Genomic DNA, 21662 nt, shown 5'->3' on the forward strand with positions numbered 1-21662 from the left:
GCAATCGCTTGCTGGGGTGCCAGCACCACCTCCAAGAATGCCACTTCACCCACTAGGACTCTACCCATTATGGCCTGGGAGGTATGTGGAGACAAGGACCCTTACACTAGAGTCAAGGTAAATTAGCTGAGGTACTATACCCACCCAGGGTCCTCCCCCACAACCTCCAAGGGTAGGGGCACAGGCAGGGCACAGTTCTGCCCATAAGGCACCATATCCCCACATTCACTGAACCTATGAAAAGCTGGCTCGGCACCTACACTGACCAATGAGAATAGATGAGATGCCTGTTAGACCAGAGGTTAACCCTTTAGTTGCTGGATCACAGGGCAGCTCAAGAATGAGGCCTGGGCAGCTGGGTCAGTGGGGGTGGCACAGAGGTCAGAGCAGTGGGTATTTACTAACCCCTAGGGAAGAATTTTAAATTCTTAACAAACTTACAGCCTTACCAGTACTTGTACACTGAATATGAGGCCAGAGTAGAATCATCCCGAGGGTCCTCAGAGGTAAGAAGCCCTTTTGCGCATGCTTTCGATTTTTTGGATTCAGTCATTTCTCCAACATTCAACACAGGCTGATAGATCTGCCCAGTACTGAGGAGGAAAAAATAAGTGTTTCCTTTTCAGCTCTCTCCTAGACTCCCATAGAAGTTCTCAAACTTAATGGCATAAGCAGCACTTAGGTAACTTGTTAAAGACAGTTTCTTGGGTCAGGCATCCCTGGGGGATTTCTGTTCAAGGATCTGGCATTGGGCCCAGGATTCTGCATTTGTGATTCTGATGCAAGTGTCTGGAGACCCCACTTCGAGTGATTCTTGTCTAATGAATTCATAGATGGGCAGTTACCTGGGAGGACGCCAGGGATGGAACAGGAAGAGTCTGCAGCCTGCAACACTAAAAAAATTTAAAAATTAAAAAAAAAAAAAAAAAAAACAGTCTCTTGCTTAAAATCAATCCTCTAGCTGCTTCCCATAATCCTAGAGAAGGATTCCACTTGTCCCTTCCACATATACCACTCAGAGGGAGTTTTACCATTTCTTTCTGCATTCAAGGCTTTTCTTTTTTTTTATTTTTTTATTTTTTTTATAAATTTATTTATTTTAGTTGGGGGCTAATTACTTTACAATATTGTAATAGTTTTTGCCATACATTGACATGAATCAGCCATGGGTTTACATGTGTTCCCCTTCCTGGACCCCCCACCCACCTCCCTCCCCATCCCATCCTTCTGGATCATCCCATTGCCCCGGCCCTGAGCCCTTGTCACATGCATCGAACATGGAATGGTGTTCAAGGCTTTTCTTAACAGTGTTAACACTGGTAATAGGAAGATTGTGGCTGGCTTTGTGGTTAAACACCTTGCTATGAGACCACTGGGAAGTTTCCATCTCTTTTAAGATGAATCTTCACTATCTTATTTGAAGGGATAAAGATGTTCAAATAAATGGAACTGGAAAATTCATCCAAAGACAGAAACAACCACAGAACCACTGGCTAACACTTACCAAGCATTTCCTCTTTGCCAAGGCTTATGCTCAGAGCTTCATGTGTGTTCTTTCAGTTGCTCCTCACAATAATCCTATGAGGTTGTTGAACCCATCCTCATTTGCAATGAATAGGTCAAATCTTGGAGCAGTGAGCAGCTTGCCAAAGAACATGCAGCTGGGTCAAGGCCAAGAGAAATGAGGGACCCAGATCACTTTAGCGCTAGTACAAGCACCTCCGGGAAGACCCCTGGACTACAGAGCATGCACCAGAAAACAGGCTCTTGGGCTGTCAGGTGTCCACTGTTCCCTCCCACTTCATTTGCATGGAGCACTGCTTATGCACAAAATTCTGGTGGACCTGTGGTGCATGGGAGTGAGTGAGACATTAAGTAACCAGGAGGTAAGCCTTTTTCCTTTGCTGTAGGTGGAATGGGGGTGAAGTGGACACTGTCGGCCCTGAGAGGGCATGCTTTCCTTTCAACCTGGAACTTTCTTGGAACTCAGAAAAAAGGCAAAGGTGCTTTGTGCTGTGCTAAGTCACTTCAGTTGTGTCCGACTCTCTGTGACCCTATGGACTATATATAGCCCTTCAGGCTCCTCTGTCCGTGGGATTCTCCAGGCAAGAATACTGGAGTGGGTTGCCATGCCCTCCTCCAGGGAATCTTCCTGACCAAGGGATCGAACCCTTCTTACATCTTCTGCACTGGCAGGTGGGTTCTTTATCACTCATGCCACCTGGGAAGCCCAAACGCTCTCTAAGACACCCCAAGAGACTTAGGAAGACTGTCTTAACTTCTGTTAGTCTCTGCGTTGAGCGACTAATCTCAGTATAACTGAAAATGATGACATAGATAGAAAGGGAAAGATAGAGCCGCCCTTACTTCTCTTCTCTTCAGTCTTTCCTTATAAGTAAACAGAAGGCAGAATATTTGTAGGATGTGTACACTTCCAAGAAGTGAAATACAGTTGAGTTCATTTTATGCAGCATTTCCACTATGCATGCAGTTAAGAACAAAATTCATATACACATAGGAATTGTGTGAATTTGGTGATTCCATATACAAGTGAACATATTTACATTCAAAACTGGCATTGTACAATATAAATGGTAAAATGAGTGTTAATAATTTAATGTTTTAATTTTTTGTTACTTTGAATGAAATTAAATAGCAGATTAAAAACACCATGACAAGTGGAGAGACTGACTATGGGAGAGAGGAAAACCTTTCTATTTAATATCTTTAATGACATTTTCCCCCAGTCTTTTGAACAAGGGGCCCTGCATTCTCAGTTAGGCTGGGTCCAAGAATTATGTAGCCAGCCCTGCAAGTGCTCTAAGTAGCTTAAGTCATGTCTGACTCTCTCCAACCCTGTGGACCACAGCCTGCCAGTCTCCTCTTTCCATGGGGATTCTCCAGGCAAGAATATTGGAGTGGTTTGCCATGCCCTCCGCCAGGGGATCTTCCCAACCCAGGGATCGAACTCACATCTCTTACGTCTCCTGCATTGGCAGGTGGGTTCTTTACCACTAGCACCACCTGGGAAGCCCTATAACCAACCCTACCTACAGATAAATGATGGAAGCAATCTGCTGTGCCCCCAGACCCATGCTCCCCATGTGCAGAATAAGGACAAGCAGATCAGGAGTCTAACAGACTTCTGTTACTTAGTGTGTGGCACTGGCTGTTTTTTAACCTCTCTAAACTTAGCAACTTAGCAAACTTCAGATCCTTCGTCTGTAAAGTGGAGCTAATGTTAGCATCTATCTCCCAGGATATTGCAAGGATTCAATGACTTAATATACATAAAGTGCATAAAACAATGCCTGGCACATAATAATTACTGGAAAAATGTTAGAAACCCTTATGCCCTAATAAGATTTGGTGAAGAATTTCATAAAATGATCCACGTCAAGTGCTTAGCAACTAGGTATGTCATTTAGAATATGCTCAGCAAATGTTCATTACATAAAATTGCATGTAAGCTCTAATCCTGAAGTTCTATGGATTAGAATGGAAGAATCAATCCCATTTGTCCTCAAGTTAATGGCCTTCAGATAAGCCACTCGTATTTGAAGGATAGTTAGATGAACAAATCTGCCTTGAGTTTGTGGGCAACAGAGCAGTTTTACACAGGCTGATGTTCTGGTTGAAACCATCATAATTCTCCCTTCCTTAACAAACAAATGCCTTCTTAAACCACCAGTTGTGTAATTATTAACTCTTGTGTGGTTTAGATTTGCTGCAATCATTTCTTAAAATCCTAAAAGGTGTAGCTCAAAAGACACCATACTCTTGCATTGGAGGTGGGGGTGTGTGTCAACTCGGAAATGTTGTTTAACAAAGGACAGTTGGTCACTTGGTTCAAGCTTGGACGACTTCATCTGGAAGAGTATCAGTTACTAATTGCCTTGACCTATTCCTTTAGGGAATTACTGTATTCCCCATATTATAAAATTTAATGTTTTTTTCTTGAACTGGGATGAAAATCAAAAGTGTTCACTTGTCCCAAAGAGTATCATTAGAGTGTTAACATCCCTATGAAAGTTACACTTATCATAATGTGTTCCTCTTTTATCTTTTAAAAGAGAGACCTGATTAAATGAAAAACTACTCTTTTTTTCCCCTGCATTGAGATTAAGTGAAAGAGATTGACACCTGCTCTGAATAATGACCCAGAATAATAGTGCTGCATCAGCACACTGGAAAAGTTTTAGTCATTTCCTTAAGATCAATGGTAAGTGGAAAGTAACGGTTTTACAATAATTAGGAGTGTTTTATATGGGGAAGGTTCATTTAGACTAAAACAGTATTGATATCACATAAATTAATATTGAGTGTCGCCTCACATGAACTGACATTTCACATACCACCTCTTTTTATATTATCGTTAACCACATGTTTAACTCATGTACTGCTGATGTGGAAGGTTACTCTCATCTCTTCAGGGGCATTTATTTATAAGTAACTTATTTAAATGATTCTAGAGAATTTCAGTAGCTTTTAAACCTAATTGATCAGTGATTCCTCCTCATTCTTACATGATACAGAATATTTAAGACCTGGAAAGCTATTTTCAACCTCATTTGAATCATGAAAATTGCCCACTGACTGAGTCAGAAAATATAAAACTTCCCCATCCCCCTTCCTCATGCTAGTTTTAAAATATTCCGTCTATAGCTTTCGCAACAGTGCCCTAACTTGACACTTAAAGAGAATGCAGTACAAGCAGTACACTGGAACACTGTGCTGTTTAGAAAAACCATCTATTTTCAAGACTGCTTTGTCTGTTCAGTGCAATGCTAAAGTCTGAGGGGGAGGAAAGAAGAGGATTATTTGTGAGCACTAACTGTGGTTAAAGTTATATATTTTATCTCACTGAACCCTGACAACTCTGGGTGGAAGATGTTGTTTACTCCTATTTTATTGATGGGTATATTAAAACTCAGAGAGGCTAAGTAATTTGACCAAGGTCACACAGCTAATAAGTAAGGCAGCTGGGTTTTGAACCTAGTTCTAACTCCAGAATCCCCATTGTCCATTGCATCCTGCTGCAGTGGCTTTTATTTCAAGATATTCCATCTCTCCTTTCACTCTCTTGCATAACATTATTTTGTTTTGTTGAGCAACCCACCCCCCCTTCCCCCCCCACACATATATGCAAAAGGTTGAAAGCTGATGTGTCTCTCAGTGATCACTTTGTGGAAGCTGAATCCTTTCAGAGGCTGAATCCTGTGTTCAGGAAGCAGTAGACCTGTTTAATGAAGAACAAAAGACCCTGACCTAGCAAGATCCTGGCTATCATGGGTGATCCAAGCATATCCCTTATGGTCTCTCTTTCATTTCTTTTTTAATGGAAACATTTTTATTGTTTCTGCAGGTTAGAAAAGTAATTCATGCTTGTAAAAACCTCAGGTAACACAAAAGTGTTTAAAATAGAAAGTAAATTTCTCCCTACAATTCCATCTGGAGATAACTACTGTAAAACTTGGATGAATATGCTTCTAGAAATTGTACTATACATGTAAACATAAATTGCATGAATGTGGTCAAACTACATATTCTGTTCTCAAACTGCCTTTTCCTACAATTTAGTTTTAAATTTTACAATTTATGTGACATCTGTCCAGGAATATTACAATATGGCATCATCCTTTTTCATGGTTATGTAAGATTTTATTGTTTAGGTTTAGTTAATCCATTCACTATGAATGGATATCCGTGTAATTTCCAATTTGCTGCTATTATAAACAGTGCTACAGTGAATATCTGTTACTTGTACATACATATTGTGACTAATTTTCATAGAAATGGTATTGCAGGACCACAGGTTATGCCTATTTTAAATGTTGTTACATATTGCTTGATAGCCCTTCAGAATGGTAGCACCAATTAGTGTCCAGCCTACAAGAAGCAAGAGTGTACCCTGTCCCCACATTTTTATCAGCAGGGGCATCTTTTAAGAGTCAAGTCTTACCTGAGATCTCAAACAGATGTTAGTCTGTCTTATAAGAAAAATTGAAATTGGTGGTTTCTACAGAGAGTCCAAATGCAAGACATTTTGACAACGGAATTCACACTCGTAAATCATCAAACAACAGCTAACTTTGATTGTTAGGAATTAGTGTAAGTCTTTCTCACATATCTCATTCATTTAAGATAACCCAGCTAGTATCATTTTTATCTTCCTCTTCCATTCTGGAGGAAACTGGATTATATAGAGGTACAGCAACTTGCCTAAATGTCTGACAAGAGGTGAAACTGGGATTCATTTTTTCATTTTTTTAATTGTTACATAGTTGATGTGTAATATTATATGGTTCAGGTGTACAAAACAGATTCACAATTTGTGAAGGTTATATTCCATTTATAGTTATTATAAAATATTGGTTCTATTTCCTATGTTGTACTATATATCCTTGTAGCTTCTTTATTTTAAACCTAGTAGTTTGTACCTTTTAATCCCCTACCTTTGTCTCGCCTCTCCCTGCTCCGGTCTCCCCACTAGTAACCACTAGTTTGTTTTCTATATCTGTAAGTCTGTTTCTGTTTTTTTATATTCAATAGTTTATTTTTTATATTCCACATATATGTGATAACATATGGTATTTGTCTGTCCCTGTCTGATGTATTTCACTTAGTATAATACCCTCAAAGTCCACCCATGTCCTGGAAAATGGAAAATTTTCATTTTTATGGCTGAGTAATAGTCCTCTGTATGTATGTGTATAAATATATAATCTTGTTTATCCATTTATTTGCTGATGGACATGTACGTTGTTTCCATATCTTGACAAGTGTAGACAATGCTGCTATGAATTTTGGGGTCATGTACCTTTTCAAATTAGTGTTTCTGGTTTTGGAGGTGGGTTGAATAAATACTCAAGAGTGGAATTGCTGGATCATATGGTAGTTCTGTTTTCAGTTCTTTGAGAAATCTCCATTCTGTTTTCCATAGTGGCTGCACCAATTTACATTTCCACTAACAGTGTAGGAGGATTCCCTTTTCTCCACATCCTTGCCAACATTTATTGTGGTAAATATATAGAACATAAAATAAATTACCTTTTTAGTAATTTTTAAGTATACAATTTGATGTCACTAAGTACATTCACACTTTGTAATGATCACCACTGTTTATCTATTTTCAGAACTTTTTCACCATCCTAAATGGAAACTCAATGGATACTAGGCAATAACTCCTCATTTCCTCTTCCCCTGGAACTGGAATTTCAATTCATGAAACCTGAGGTTAAAGTCCAAGGCTTATATACCAGAGTCTAACTGCTTTAACTGGTTCTACCATTTTGAATCAAACCCAGATTTTAGTGTTTTCTTGTTCTAAGTAAGGTCTCGTGTGGTAAAGGAATAGCAGACATAGACCCTTTCCAGAATAATGGGAGGCTTTGTGGCAAAGATGGGATTGTGAGGGCATGAGTCGAGCTTTAGCATTGCTGACTTACCATTACTGAACCCACCCTTGGTCATTCTAATTGCTAAACATGAAGACCAGGGTCTTGTGTGAGGCTGATGAATGAACTTAAAAAAAAAAAAAAAAAGAGGAACCATTTGTACCCTAATTCACTAATCCAAATAAATGGGCAAAAGGGGCAGCTGTGGCAGGTATGGGTCTCCTTGGTGCAGATCCTCAATATCTCACAAACTGGAAGAAGAAGGAGCTGATGGATCCTCCAGAGGCTGGCTCCAACCCAAGAGGTCCAGACAGATGCAGTCCTTATGTCTTCCCCCATCTCATTATATTGGTCCCACCCTATGCTAAATTTTGCTTCTCCAAATAGATCCATCTGGAATACAACATCCATCACTCAGAGTATTGTCAAGGGGTAAATGGGTGCCTTTTTGGAGAGGAATCCCACTCTGTAAATCAACCACCAGGTACTGTTTACCCATTGATGGATGTCACACATCAACACATATGGGACCTAAATCAAAGCTACAGACTTTTTTCCAATCCACATTTTAGATTTTTCTCTATATTTTCAATTTATTACATTACTGTTTAAGAATAAGTTATTTTTAGGAAACCATGTTCCATATATTATGTAACCTTCTGATCCAAGGCAGTCTCCCAAACAAGAAAATTCGTTACACACACACACACACACACACACACACACACACACACACACACTTGTGGCATTTAAAATATAAGGTAATTTGTCCTCATAAAATAAGACCCAGATTTTTTCCTCTTTTTGTACTCACAGCCCAGTGAAATGAATAAAGGTAAATAATCAAGAATATAAAGAAGGGGAGAAAGAAAAAGGAGACAGGTATAGACCAATACAGGGACAAAACAGAAGAATACAGAAGTGTGGCTTCATTCTTACAATGTTACCTGGTATTCTTCAGCTTACCAAAATAAAAAGGATCAATAGCATCCGAGAGTTACTACGGTCCTGTTTTAAAAATAAAAAGAAATTGCAGTTAAAATGATTGAACTAAGTAGAACAGAAATAGGAAACCTATATAAACAAGTATATTTTTTGTACACTAAGACTCTGATCCCATTAAATGCTTAAATAATATCTTCCTGACATCATGCGTGTAGAAATAACATGTTACTTTCATATTTATGACATCAAGAGATTATATTACTAGTTTATGAAAAAATATGTTCAACTTGCCATTTTTAAATGATACTGATATGGATTAGTATATATTATAGGATTAGATACATACACTATACTATCTAGTTATATATTTTATATAAACATCCCCAACAGGTGCAAAAATACCACCTAAAGTAAAACAAAAGAGAATGTATCTTCTGACAAGAAAAACATATCTGCCTTGTATCTAAAAAGAAGGGAAAGTGTATGTATATTCCCATCATTGTACATTTCTCTTTCTAGGGCTTTATCTAACTCCAGCACAGTGCCATGGATCTATAAGCCTTTGTATCTTCTGATTAAAAGAAAATAAGTGTAGACTCATGTTTGCTACAGTCTGCTGCCAAAAGCCCATGTCTATAATCCATCATTAAAATGTGACAGTGTATGGCTACAAAGAAAGAAAAAAATCTCAGTTGTCATGCTCATTTGCAAATGTTTCAGGGGCTGGAGATTGTTTGGCAATCCTGCTGTTTCTAGGTTATTTGTGGAATAACCAGTTTAATTGAGCTGATGATTGCCTTGTGCCTGTATTACTCTTCTGACTTAGGTCTTTATTTTCTGCAGTTGGCATCAATTTGTGCTACATGGCAAGGGAATGGCATGCATTCAGCAAGCCCAGATTCCAGAGTTCCAGCCCACCCCTTGTCTGCCCTTGCCAATCTGATTTCTGAGGAATTTGCCTAGAGTTGTTACAGGAAAAAAGAAAAAATGGGAAAGGAACTCCTCGCCCTACTTTGCAGATCATTTCATAGAATACCTCCTTTGGCTTGACATTCTTGGCCCCAGAAAGGAGAAAAGGATTTTATGTCTTTATTTGAAATGAAGGGTTGTTTGGGATGTTCTCTGTAATTGGAGCACATCCCACTGCATGTAGTGTACAATGTCGACCAACCTGTTGCAACCTGGAGTGCAAGTCAGATATTTGCTACCCAACAGAGCCAGCTGGGAAAAGAAAAGGGTGGGGGGAACCTGAGTTAACACCAACCTTGCCCTGACATGCACCAGGGCTATAGCATGAAGAAAAATTGAAAACAGAAACATCAGGAAGATCAGTAAGAAAGCAGGGCCTCTCCTTCTTCCTTTACTTTGTTCCTAACAAATGTTCATCTTCACCCACTCTAAATCATGTCACTTGACTGAAGACTATATAAAAGGGAAGTTCATACTGCACAGCCAGTGTGGAGAGAAACTGCCCTTGACCACTAATGGAAATGCTTATATCCTACCTCAGAGTGGGCTTTTTCCCCTGGAGAGGAGGTGAGTACCCACAAGATAGTTGAATCTTGGAATCTGAGATTATGATGAGATCAACAGACATCATTTAAAAGGATTTGTGTTTATCTTCCATGAGAAAAGCCTAATATAGGCCCTTTGCCAAAGAAAATTTAGACAATGTTCCCAGGTACATGGTGAATTTCACCTAAAAGCCTCCAAATAGTTTCCTCTTAACACCCTCTCCCCAGGGAAGTAATTGCGGTCCTTTTACTCTTTCAGAGAAGAGAGAAAATCTCTAGCCTTTCAAAACAGGAAGGCAGATAACTTTGATGAACATTTCCAAATACATAAAAGTCACTCCAATTCAAAGAAGACATAAAACCAACAAGTATGCTAGAACAAAACAGGAATGGATGATAATTCTTTTATTCTTTCTCTACCTAAATAAAAATGCAAGGGTTAGAAGATGAGTATTCAAAAGGCTTATTTTCATGATAAAATTTTGAGCAATAATGAAGCCAAATCAGACCAGAACACTCAACATACACAGCATACCACTGAATTACAGAAAGAAAGTGAAGTTGCTCAGTCAGGTCCAACTCTGCAACCCCATGGACTGTAGCCTGTCAGGCTCCTCTGTCCATGGAATTTTCCAGGCAAGAATACTGGAGTGGGTTGCCATTTCCTCCTTCAGGGGCTCTTCCTGACCCAGGGATTGAACCTGGGTCTCCAGCACTGCAGGAAGACTCTTTACTGCCTGAGCCACCAGGGAAGCCAAAAGAATTATTCTTACTCCTATAACTGCGCAGGCGGATTCTTTACCGTCTGAGCCACCAGGGAAGTCCAAATGACACAATTAAACTCAGGTGAAACTTGTGCCGAATGTTGAAAGATGGGGGGACTCTCTCTTAATATGAATTCTATGAGAAAAAAACAAAGACTTTTAAAACATATCTGACTTCATTACTTATGTTAAGAACTAATTTATCTGAACTACCTACTCCACTCTTTTCTTTTGAACTAGTGGAGAAGGAAATGGCAACCCACTCCAGTATTCTTGCCTGGAGAATCCCAGGGACGTTGGAGCCTGACGGGCTGCCGTCTACGGGGTCGTGCAGAGTCGGACATGACTGAAGCGACTTAGCAGCAGCAGCAGCAGCATGATATGGGGGCTTCCCGTGTGGCTCAATCAGTAAGAAATCTGCCTGCAGTGCAGGAGACCCAGGTTTGATCCCAGGGTTGGGAAGATCCCCTGGAGAAGGAAATGGCAACCCACTCCAGTATTCTTGCCTGGAGAATCCCATGGACAGAGGAGCCTGGAGGGCTACAGTCCATAGAGTTGCAAAGAGTCGGACAAGACTGAAGCAACTGAGCACACACACAGCATTATACATCTTTCCCCTATCTCCTTATTTTTAATCTATGTCTGTCTTTATATTTAACGTACATTTCTTATAGACATTTCTTATAGGGTGAGGTCTTATCTCTTTCATCTGCTCTGACAGTCTGTCTTTTAATTGAACCATTCACATTTAAAGTGATTATTGATGTAGTTGGAATTCTATCTACCATATTTGGAACTATTTTATATTTGTTGCTTGTTCTTTGCTTCTTTTTTGATCTTCCACTCTTCCTGCTTTTTCTGCTTTTAACTGAGAATTTTATGATTCCATTTTCTCTTTTCTCTTTAGCGTATCAATTATACTTTTAAAACAAAATTTTAGTAGTTTCCCTAGAATTTGCAATATACATTTACATCTTAATTCAAGTCTGTGTTAACAGTATACTTCTTCACGGGTAGTCGTAGTCCAGGCATGGTATAATAGAAAATTCCTCCTTCCCATTCCTTATAACTTTGTTTTCCTTTCTCTTAACCATAAGCTATAATTACTCAATGTGTTGTTGCTATTATTATTTTGAACAAATTATTTTCTGTTAGATGATTGTTAGTTTTCAGTTGTTAGGATGGGATTGATGACTTCCAATCTCTTTATATACTGGATTGGAAGCTGGAAGTTGTCCTTAATTTATATCACATTCACAAGACTAGGAGAGACCAGAAAAAGGGTCATTAAGATCTAACAGGCAAGGTAATGAGACCAGAATCCATGATCAATCATCAGAATATCAAAGTAACCAAGAAAAGTTGAAACAAGTAGGGAGATGTTTGGAAATGTAGCAGAGAGAAGGGGAAAGGAGAAGAGATATTTGAAAATCTAAAACTTTGTTTGTTGCTTTCTTTATGAAATACAGAGTCTGAGGAAATAAGGTTTCTGAGAAGAGAGTTAGATCCAATAGAAATATTTGATGCTTCTTGGCTAAAAAGCCTCACTACTTTGTGGGTTGAGGAAGATTTCTGTACTTAAAAAGAACAAATGAAAAAAAGAAACAGCATTAAGCCCAAACTCACCGAAGCTGAAATAGTGTCATGAGACAGACAAGGTCTGAGTTATGAGCTAAGGAGTCACCTGCATCCAGAAAATATCTTGGCCACTCCTAGCCTCCTTTCCTGCACCTTTGAAGATGAGGATATGACTAGATAAACTATAAGATTGCTCTGTACTGAAATTCTAAGATTCTATGAAGGGTTAGATGCACAGTGGAAATACCAGTCTCTCATCAGTAAGGGGCAAGAGTGTTTTAAAAAGACCCAAGGGTGAAACCTTGCAAGAGAAATATTACATAACCCACCAAATACAGTCGCATATAATCTGAGGCTACCAAAAGCAAGGGCTTGGTGTGTAGAATAAACCCTCCACTCAAGAATCAAAGAAGAGGCAACTCCAGCAGGGAATCTCCTGAACCTCAGTGCAGTCCCCCTGATGGAGAATGGGAAGAACAAGAGAGTTCTTTGGATACTTCTAAAACAGCCACTTTAGGAAAAGAAGAATACCTCCTGGATGGACCCTGGCTATAAATGCAAAGGTTACTGAACAACACACGCCAAAAGACAGAAAATAAAATTGCTCCCTAGGACAGGGAAGGTGAGTGCTAAGAACACTAGAATAGAGAAACAGAAGTAGGAAAATTAAAAAGAGATAGAGATGGGAGATTCATTTGTTGTTCTGATATTAGAAAAACCACAGCCAATCACTCCTGAGGCCATAGAAATACTTGGTGAGGTAAAAGAGTGTCTTTTAGGCAGCTGTCACCAAGGAGGGCACTGCGGGCCACCAGCTGATGGCCCGTTGGAATTGGAGTTGACCTTACAGCACAGCAAAGCTCCGGGTGGCACAGAGCCTTCTCTGGGCAATTCTTCAATGGCCAGTTGATCGGACTTGATTTTTTTTCATGTTGTAATTATATTGGAAAGCATGAAAATAGTTTAATTATGTTCCAAGAGATTTATTCTACAACATATAACGGCATATTAGTGGTGACAAATGAAAGCCAATTAAGATCAGGGAAAGAAGAGGGAGAAAAAGAAGAAACACTGTTGAGGGCTTATATGTCAGGCACTCTGCTAGGCTATTCAGATGGAGTCATTTAATCCTGGCATTGTCCTTTGAGACAGGTGTGATTGTTCTTACATGTGAAAACAGTGCCTAATTCCTGAGGCCATGTGTAAATTGCACTTACTGAAATCTGTAAGAGGTCTTAAGACCACACTGACACATATGAAAAATGTTTTGATAAAATTATAATATAATACTAAATTTGAACAGAATATCAAACTAGAACAGAAAACAGTGATGATACAAATATACTTCTATCCAGTAAATAATTTTTACCTGAAAAAAATTAACAGCAAAGGCATTAAGGTGATGGATGAGACTCTAAGTGGATTGCTTTCTTTTCTCTATTTTAAAAAGAAATCTAAAAAAATTATCAACAAAGACTTTTAAAAATTCAATCAATAATAAAACAAATATAGCAGGAGGCATGTAATGCATACTATATTATCTTCAACCCATCTTTCAAAGAGTTAAAAATGCATAAGGAAAGTCTAAGTTAGAATCCAAATCATAAACTTGACTTGAACTCTGTTGTCAATTGCCAGGGAAAGCATTCCAGACTCTAAGAAACTTTGATTTTTTTTTCTCTTCATAGCATCAGGAAAATGCTGGAGGGCTTAGGGGGCCCCTGGCATGTAAATTGTAGCCATCAGGAGAAAAACTCACTGTATTAGCCAGTGATGCTTTCCGAGTCATTTTCTTACAGTCCCTTACATTGCTGCCACAGAGACAGGGTAAAGATAGGACAAAGAATTCTTCTGGTTTGAAATCACCCAAGTGATGCAGAGGAAAAAAGAAGCACTTTGCCAAAAATTCCAAGATTAAAAGTAACCAAGAGAGAATTATCTGTCAGCATCCAGAAGAGTTTTGTAAACAATAGATGCAAGACATCAGAACCTCGGAAAGAAAAGATGTCTTTTCAGTTCCCGTTCTGGAGAATGATCAGTAATGTATTTTATTTCAGCTTAATAAGGTTATTAACAATTTCTTTTTTAAAAAAAGAAGAGCAAAGTAATATTTTCTGTGAAAGTTGGCTGATAAGCATTCATGTAAGAATCGTGTGCCTTTTTAAGAACATTCTCATAGTAGAATAAAACTCTATCTACATGAGCTTTCACACAGCAGAGCAATTAATTAACTTATCTCCGTGAACACTGTTCTCACTGAAACTTATTAAAAGTCTGATTCATCCAAAAAGCCCCAGGCAATCATCAATTGCCTCATAATAATACGAAAGAAAAATAAGCTACGGTTATGTTCTCATTTAATATTAGAAGAGGATCCTCTTTGCCCTCTGTCTTTGTTTGGAAGTATCTCTATTAAGAGTTTTTAAAGAAAAAAAGAAAAGCAACCTCCCCCTTGACATGAAATATGTATGGCAGTGAACTGTGGGAGTAAATTACAGAGCCTCCACGATACCAGATTAAGAAGAGAAGCTGGACTTTCTCAAAGACACACAAATCATTCAACATGTAGCACAACAGGGCACACAGTGTGTTATCGATGCCGAGTTCCAAGCACCATTGTTAATACAGACCAGAAGAGGAATTGTTCATTAAATAATAAAGGGGGAGGGGAGAGAACATTCAGACTCCAGCGTTAAAAGCCAGAGGAATGCCCGGTTTCACAAGTATTAAACAGCCAAGAGTTATTAGTCTGCTTAGGGTTTTGGTTTAATTCAACTCTCCCAAATATCAACCTAATGACTTCTAAGCAGAGTCTATAGTTTATGAACCATGTACTTTTTTTTTTAATGTTTATATAGTTGACCATATCAATAGCGCCCTCTACAGGAAGTTTCAAACCCTCAACAGGTTTTCTTGAATTTTAAAAAAGGCTGAGCAAGGTAAACACCATCTGAGAACAAGATGAAAATTGAATAAAACTGATAAAGTTGAAGAAAAATGTGAAATTTGGATGACATTTCCATTTCATGGAGATTTATGAATTTGGCATGAAACAACGCAAAACCACAGCTGATAGTTATAGGTCATTTTATCTTGGTGTGTGTACATATATATTTTTTGGCAGTGGTGGTGGTAGTGGTTTGTTAACATGCAGTCATTTGAGACAGGAACACTGAAATTCTGAATGTCATTTCTTCTTTCTGTGGAAACTTCAAAAACATTGGTGATTCTCTGGTAGCTCAGCTGATAAAGAATCTGCCTTCAATGCAGGAAACCCCGGTTCGATTCCTGGGTTGGGGAGATCCGCTGGAGAAGGGATGGGCTACCCTCTCCAGTATTCTTGGGCTTCCTTAGTGGCTCAGCTGGTAAAGAATCCACTTGCAATGCGAGAGACATGAGTTCGATCCCTGGGTTGGGAAGATCCCATGGAGAAGGGAAAAGCTACCCACTCCAGTATTCTGGCCTGGAGAATTCCATGGACTGTATAGTCCGTGGGATCCCAGAGTCAGACATGACTGAGTGACTTTCACTTCACTTCACTTCAAAAACATATTGCTTTTCCTATTCTAAGATTTGCTAGTTACAGTATTCTACAGTATTACTCAGATTCAATTTAATAGTTTACATTTTTTAGAATACATAAATAAATAATGTACATATCTTTCAAATTATGCGTGTGTTCTTAATATGAAGTAAAGATGCTTCACTTGGGATTTCACATGAGAGAAAGTCCTGATGCTTATAAGATATGCCTGTTGTTGATGTGGTTGTTCAGTCGCTAAGTTGTGTCCGACTCTCTGTAATCCCATGTACAGCATGCCAGGCTTCCCTGTCCTTCACTATATCCCAGAGTTTGTTCAAACTGATGTCCATTGAGTCGGTGATGCCATTCAACCATCTTATTCTCTGATGCCCCTTCTCCTGCCCTCAATCTTTCCCATCATCAGGGTCTTTTCCAGAGAGTCAGCTCTTTGCATCAGGTGGCCAAAGTATTGGAGCTTCAGCTTCAGCATCAGTCCTTCCAATAAATATTAAGGGTTGATTTCCTTTAGGATTAACCTGTTTGATGTCCTTGCTGTCCAAGGGACTCTCAAGAGTCTTCTCCAGCACCACAATTTGAAAGCATCAATTCTTTGGTGCTCAGCCTTTTTTATGATCCAACTCTCACAGCCATACATGACTACTGGAAAAACCATAGCTCTGACTATATGGACCTTTGTCAGCAAAGTGATGTCTCTGCTTTTTAATATGCTGTCTATGTTTGTCATAGCTTTTCTTCCAAGGAGCAAGTGTCTTTTAAAGTTCATGGTTGCAGTCACTGTCCACAGTGATTTTGGAGCCGAAGAGAATAAAATCTGTCACCATTTCCACTTTTCCCCCATCTATTTGCCATGAAGAAATGGGACCAGATGCCATGATCTTTGTTTTTTGAATGTTGAATTTTAAGACAGTTTTTTCACTCTCCTCTTCACCCTTATCAAGTGGTTTTTTATTTCTTCACTTCCTGCTATTTTAGTGGTATCATCTGCACATCTGAGATTGTTGATATTTCTCCTGAAAATCTTGACTCCAGCTTGTGACTCATCCAGCCTGGCATTTCACATGATGTACTCTGCATATAAGTTAAATAAGCAGGGTGACAATATATAGCCTTGAACTACTCCTTTCCCGATTTGGAACCAGTCTGTTGTTCCATGCCTGGTTCTAACTGTTGCTTCTTGACCTGCATACAGATTTCTCAAAAACAAGTAGGGTGGTCTGGTATTCCTGTCTCTAAGAATTTTCCATGGTTTGTTGTGATCCACACAGTCAAAGGCTTTTGCCTGGTCAATGAATCAGAAGTAAAGGTTTTTTTGGAATTCTCTTGTTTTTTCTATGATCCAACAGATGTTGGTAATTTGATCTCTGGTTCCTCTGCCTTTTCTAAATCCAGCTTGTACAACTGGAAGTTCTTGGTTGATGTACTGCGGAAGCCTAGCTTGAAGGATTTTTAGCATTACCTTGCTAGCACGTGAAATGAGCGCAATTGTGAAGTAGTTTGAACATTCTTTGTCACTGCCCTTCTTTGGAATTGGAATGAAAACTGTTGACCTTTTCTAGTCCTGTGGCCACTGCTGAATTTCCCAAATTTGCTGGCATATTGAGTGCAGCAGTTTCCCAGCGTCATCTTTTAGGATTTGAAATAGCTCAGCTGGAATTCCATCACCTCCACTAGCTTTGTTCATAGTAATACCTCCTAAGGCCCCCTTGATTTTTTGTATAGTTCTTCTGTGTATTCTTGCCAGCTCTTCTTAATCTCATCTGCTTCTGTTAGGTCCTGGCTGTTTCTGTCCTTTATTGTGCCCACCTTTGCATGAAATGTTCCCTTAGAATCTCCAGTTTTCTTGAAGAGATCTCTAGTCTTTCCCATTCTATTGTTTTCCTCTGTTTCTTTGCACTGATCACTTAAGAAGGCTTTCTTTTCTCTCCTTGCTATTCTCTGGAACTCTGCATTGAATTCAGTGTATCTTTCTCTTTCTCCTTTGCCTTTGGCTTCTCTTCTTTTCTCAGCTACTTGTAAAGCCTCCTCAGACAACCACTTTGCCTTCTTACATTTGTTTTTCTTTGGGATAGTTTTTGTCACCACCTCCTGTACAATGTTACGAACCTCATAGTTCTTCAGGCACCCTGTCTACCAGATCTAATCCCTTGAATCTATTTGTCACTTCCACTATATAATCATAAGGGATTTGATTTAGGTTATATTTGGATGGCCTAGTGGTTTTCCCTCCTTTCTTCAATTTAAGCATGAATCTTGCAATAAGGAGCTGATGATCTGAGTCACAGTCAGCTTCAGGTCTTGTTTTTGCTAACTGTATAGAGCTTCTCCACCTTTGGCTGCAAAAGAATATAATCAATCTGATTTTGGTATTATCTGGTTATGTCCATGTGTAGAGTATTTGCTTTAATCAGCATGCTCTCTTGGCAAAACTCTGTTAGCCGTTGTCCTGCTTCATTTTGTTCTCCAAGGCCAAACTTGCCTGTTACTCCAGGTATCTCTTGACTTCCTACATTTGCATTCCAATCCCCTATAATAAAAAGGACCTTTTTTTTTTTTTTGGTGTTTGCTCTAGAAGGTCTTGTAGGTCTTCACAGAACTGTTCAACTTCAGCTTCCTCAGCATTAGTGGTTGGGCCATAGACTTGGATTACTATGATATTGAATGGTTTGCCTTGAAAACAAACTGAGATCATTCTGTCATTTTTGAGACTGTACCCAAGTACTGCATTTCAGATTCTTTTGTGACCATGAGGGCTACTCCGTTTCTTCTAAGGGATTCTTGTCCAGGATAGTAGATATAATGGTCATCTGAATTGAATCCACCCATTCCTGTCCATTTTAGTTCACTGATTCCTAAAATGTCAGTGTTCACTCTTGCCATCTCCTGCTTGACTACATCCAATTTACCATGGACCTAACATTACAGATTCCTATGCAATATTGTTCTTTATAGCATCGGACTTTACTTTCACCACCAGACATAACCGTAACTGAGCATCGTTTCCACTTTGGCTCAGCCTCTTCATTCTTTCTGAACCAATTTTCTGCTCTTCCCCAGTAGCATATTGGACACCTACTGACCTAGGGGGCTCATCTTCCAGTGTCATCTTTTTGCCTTTTCATACTGTTCATGAGGTTCTTGAGGCAAGAATACTGGAGTGGTTTGCCATTCCCTTCTCCAGTGGGCCAATTTTGTCTGGGAAGAAGAGATACCTGCACAGATCCTAAAAATATGCCTGTTTCATAACTATGGATCCTTTCCCTCCATGATCAGTGGTTTCAAATCCAGATTTAGAAGCCAGAACCTGCTTTAAGAAATTGTTACAACTAAAATTTCTACTCTTATCACTATAGCCTTGGAAGTCAGACACGTAGGCTTCTTATCTCACAGTTGTAATACATTAAATGAGTTTGACAGTGATTTAATCTCACCTTATTTTAGCAAGTTATCACAATTCGGGGAAAATTGACTTCTGATTTCAGAGTTATTTTGAGAGTTACTAGGAGTGACACCACAAATGTCAGCTTTAAGAGTGGAGGTACTGTTATTTTGTGTGATCCATGAAGATGTGAAAAGGAGGCTGGAGAATCAGTTTGAGTTTCAACTTGGCTGCACCTTTTTAAACTCAATAAACTTTTCCAGGACTTAGTTTCTTCATCAGAAAAAATAATAAGAAACTCCTGTCTGGAGAAATATTTATAACTGGATACCTAGAAGTGCTTGATGAAATTGTGTAAATATGTCTTTAATAGTTGAACTAGTAAGTAAAGAAGGGTAAACAAATAGTTGAACTGAAGAGAGCTAGGAAACAGGTGTTAGCTGAATCTGAGGCTATCCTGCCAATCTTTATAGCCAAGAGGCTTAGATTTTAATGGCCACATGGGACCTAAGTAAGATGGGGAATTGGAACTGAGCCCTCATGTAAAGCCAGAATAATAAAGAGATGCACCCTCCAAAGTAAACTATGTGAATGGAAATAACAAGGAAGTCTTCTCTCTCAGCCTAGGCTCCAGATTGGAATAATACATCTTCCCTGAAAATTTGTAACCCCAAGCCTGTCCTATGAAGGTTTAGGGTTAAATTGATAGTCAGGAAGATCCCCTGGAGTAGGAAATGGTAACCCAATCCAGTATTCTTGCCTAGAAAAATTCTATGGAAGTGGCCTGGCCGGCTACAGTCCATGGGTTGCAAAGAATTGGACATGACTGACTTGTCAGCAGCAGCAGTGGAATCCAGAAAACCTGAGTTCAAGAGGTTAACCCAATGTGAACCCAGATGAGTAGTAAGCTGCAGTACCTGGCAGAGGTAAACACAGATTCCCTATGAGGGTCTCACCCTCAACTCAGGTCTTGCAGGTTTCATACAGATAAAGCTGAAAGGCACTCAAAATCCAAAATTATGAAGTATATGAGAAAACAGGTTTCACTGGTGAGAGTCAGCAGAAACAATAACAGCTGGCTTAGACCACCAAGAATTTTGAATATTGGAATGGATAATACAGAACATAAAATAACCAGGTATAAAGTGTTAATGAAATAAATACAGAATGAAATGAATGAAATAAACTCAAGAAAGTAATGATACTTTAAAACACTAGGCCAATTTGGAAAAGAGTCAAATATCTAAAATAACTAAAAATGTAATTTAAAAGCACAATGGATAACTTCATGAGGTTAGTCATAATTGAAAAACTAATTGGCAAATGGAAGATAACACTTAGGAAATTAACCAAAACACAGGAAAGAGAGAGAGGCAAAGAAATGGTAACTGAGAAAGTATATTTATGAGAAATGAGGGTAGAATAAGACACTTGATAAATGTCTAACTGAAGTTCATGATATTTTCAAAGAAAATGCCAGTAATAATGGCATAGAATTTTTCAGAATAGATACAAGACATGAATGTTCAGATTCAGAAAGCACAAATCCCAAGGAGGATATGTAATTTTTAAAAAACTCATATGCAGACCCATCACAGTAAAGATGTAAAACACCAAAGACATAAAGACAATATTGAAAACATCTAGAGGAAAAAAGACCGATTATCCATAAAAAGATAGTTAAACTAGCAGCAGACTTTTCAACAGCCACAACAAAGACCAGACTACAGTGAAATAAAATCTACAAAATGTTTAGAGAAACAATCAACCTAGAATTTTACATGTAGCAAAAATGTAAGAATGAAATAAAGACATTCCTAAAAGTGATGCCGTGTATGTCTGGGAGACCCTCAATTGAGGAAATTTAAAGGTTAAACTTCAGAAAGGATAATAAACATAGAAGGAAGTTCTGAGATAGGTTCTGAGAAAGGAAAATAGACAAAGAGAATGCAAATGAATAGATGAATCTAAATAATCACTGACTGTATAATATTAATGTTTAAGAGATTTCTGTACTTGTTGTTGTTGTTGTTGTTTAGTTGCTAAGTCCTGTCCAACTCTTTCACAACCCCATGGACTTGTAGCCCATCAGGCTCCTCTGTCCATGGGATTTCCCAGGCAAGAATACTGAAGTGGGTTGCCATTTCCTTCTCCAGGGGATCTTCTCAGACCAAGAATCAAACCTGGGTCTCCTGCATTGGCAGGAGGATTCTTTACCACTGAGCCACTGGGGAAGCCCCATATTTAAGTCAGGAAAGTAGAAAAAGGTGGTCCTAAAACAGTGGACAACAGTATTATTAGATACAAGGGGAATGATCAGAGTAAGCAGATACACAGATATATAAATGTATTTTAAATCATTTTGAATGGAGCTCTTCTGGTGGATGTGAAGGCAGGTGACTCCTACCAGCTGGGGTTCACCCAGGAGCTTTGACTGTGAAGACAAAGGGCTCTAAAGAATGTGCTGGAAACTCAGCAGATTGTATTTTATTTTTTGCAGTGCTACATTCTATATCTGTTACAGAATAACATTGTTACAGATGA

The 21662-nt window shown here is 38.9% G+C and overlaps 1 protein-coding gene across 9 annotated transcripts in view; it reads right to left on the minus strand.

Moving 5' to 3' along the window:
• The window catches only part of CREB5 (cAMP responsive element binding protein 5), a 463299-nt gene that overhangs the window by 438283 nt on the left and 3354 nt on the right, over window positions 1-21662 (minus strand). For 7 of the 9 annotated variants that reach the window (XM_081534901.1, XM_081534898.1, XM_081534905.1 and 4 more), the window contains exons 2-4: window positions 8364-8405; window positions 846-893; window positions 450-593 (exon numbers count right to left, since the gene is read on the minus strand). Coding sequence is in view for 6 of the 9 variants with exons in the window: in XM_081534905.1 (XP_081391031.1) it covers window positions 450-489 (40 nt within the window). In the remaining 3 variants the exon portion in view is untranslated. Of the gene's footprint in view, window positions 1-449; window positions 594-845; window positions 894-1504; window positions 1662-8363; window positions 8406-21662 lie in introns of those variants that run through there. The other 2 variants (XM_081534891.1, XM_081534892.1) reach the window with 2 other exon arrangements.

This window comes from Giraffa tippelskirchi, chromosome 10 (genome assembly GCF_054371585.1).
Source record: "Giraffa tippelskirchi isolate mGirTip1 chromosome 10, T2T-mGirTip1v1.2.pri, whole genome shotgun sequence".
In the NCBI taxonomy this organism is placed as follows: Eukaryota; Metazoa; Chordata; class Mammalia; order Artiodactyla; family Giraffidae; genus Giraffa; species Giraffa tippelskirchi.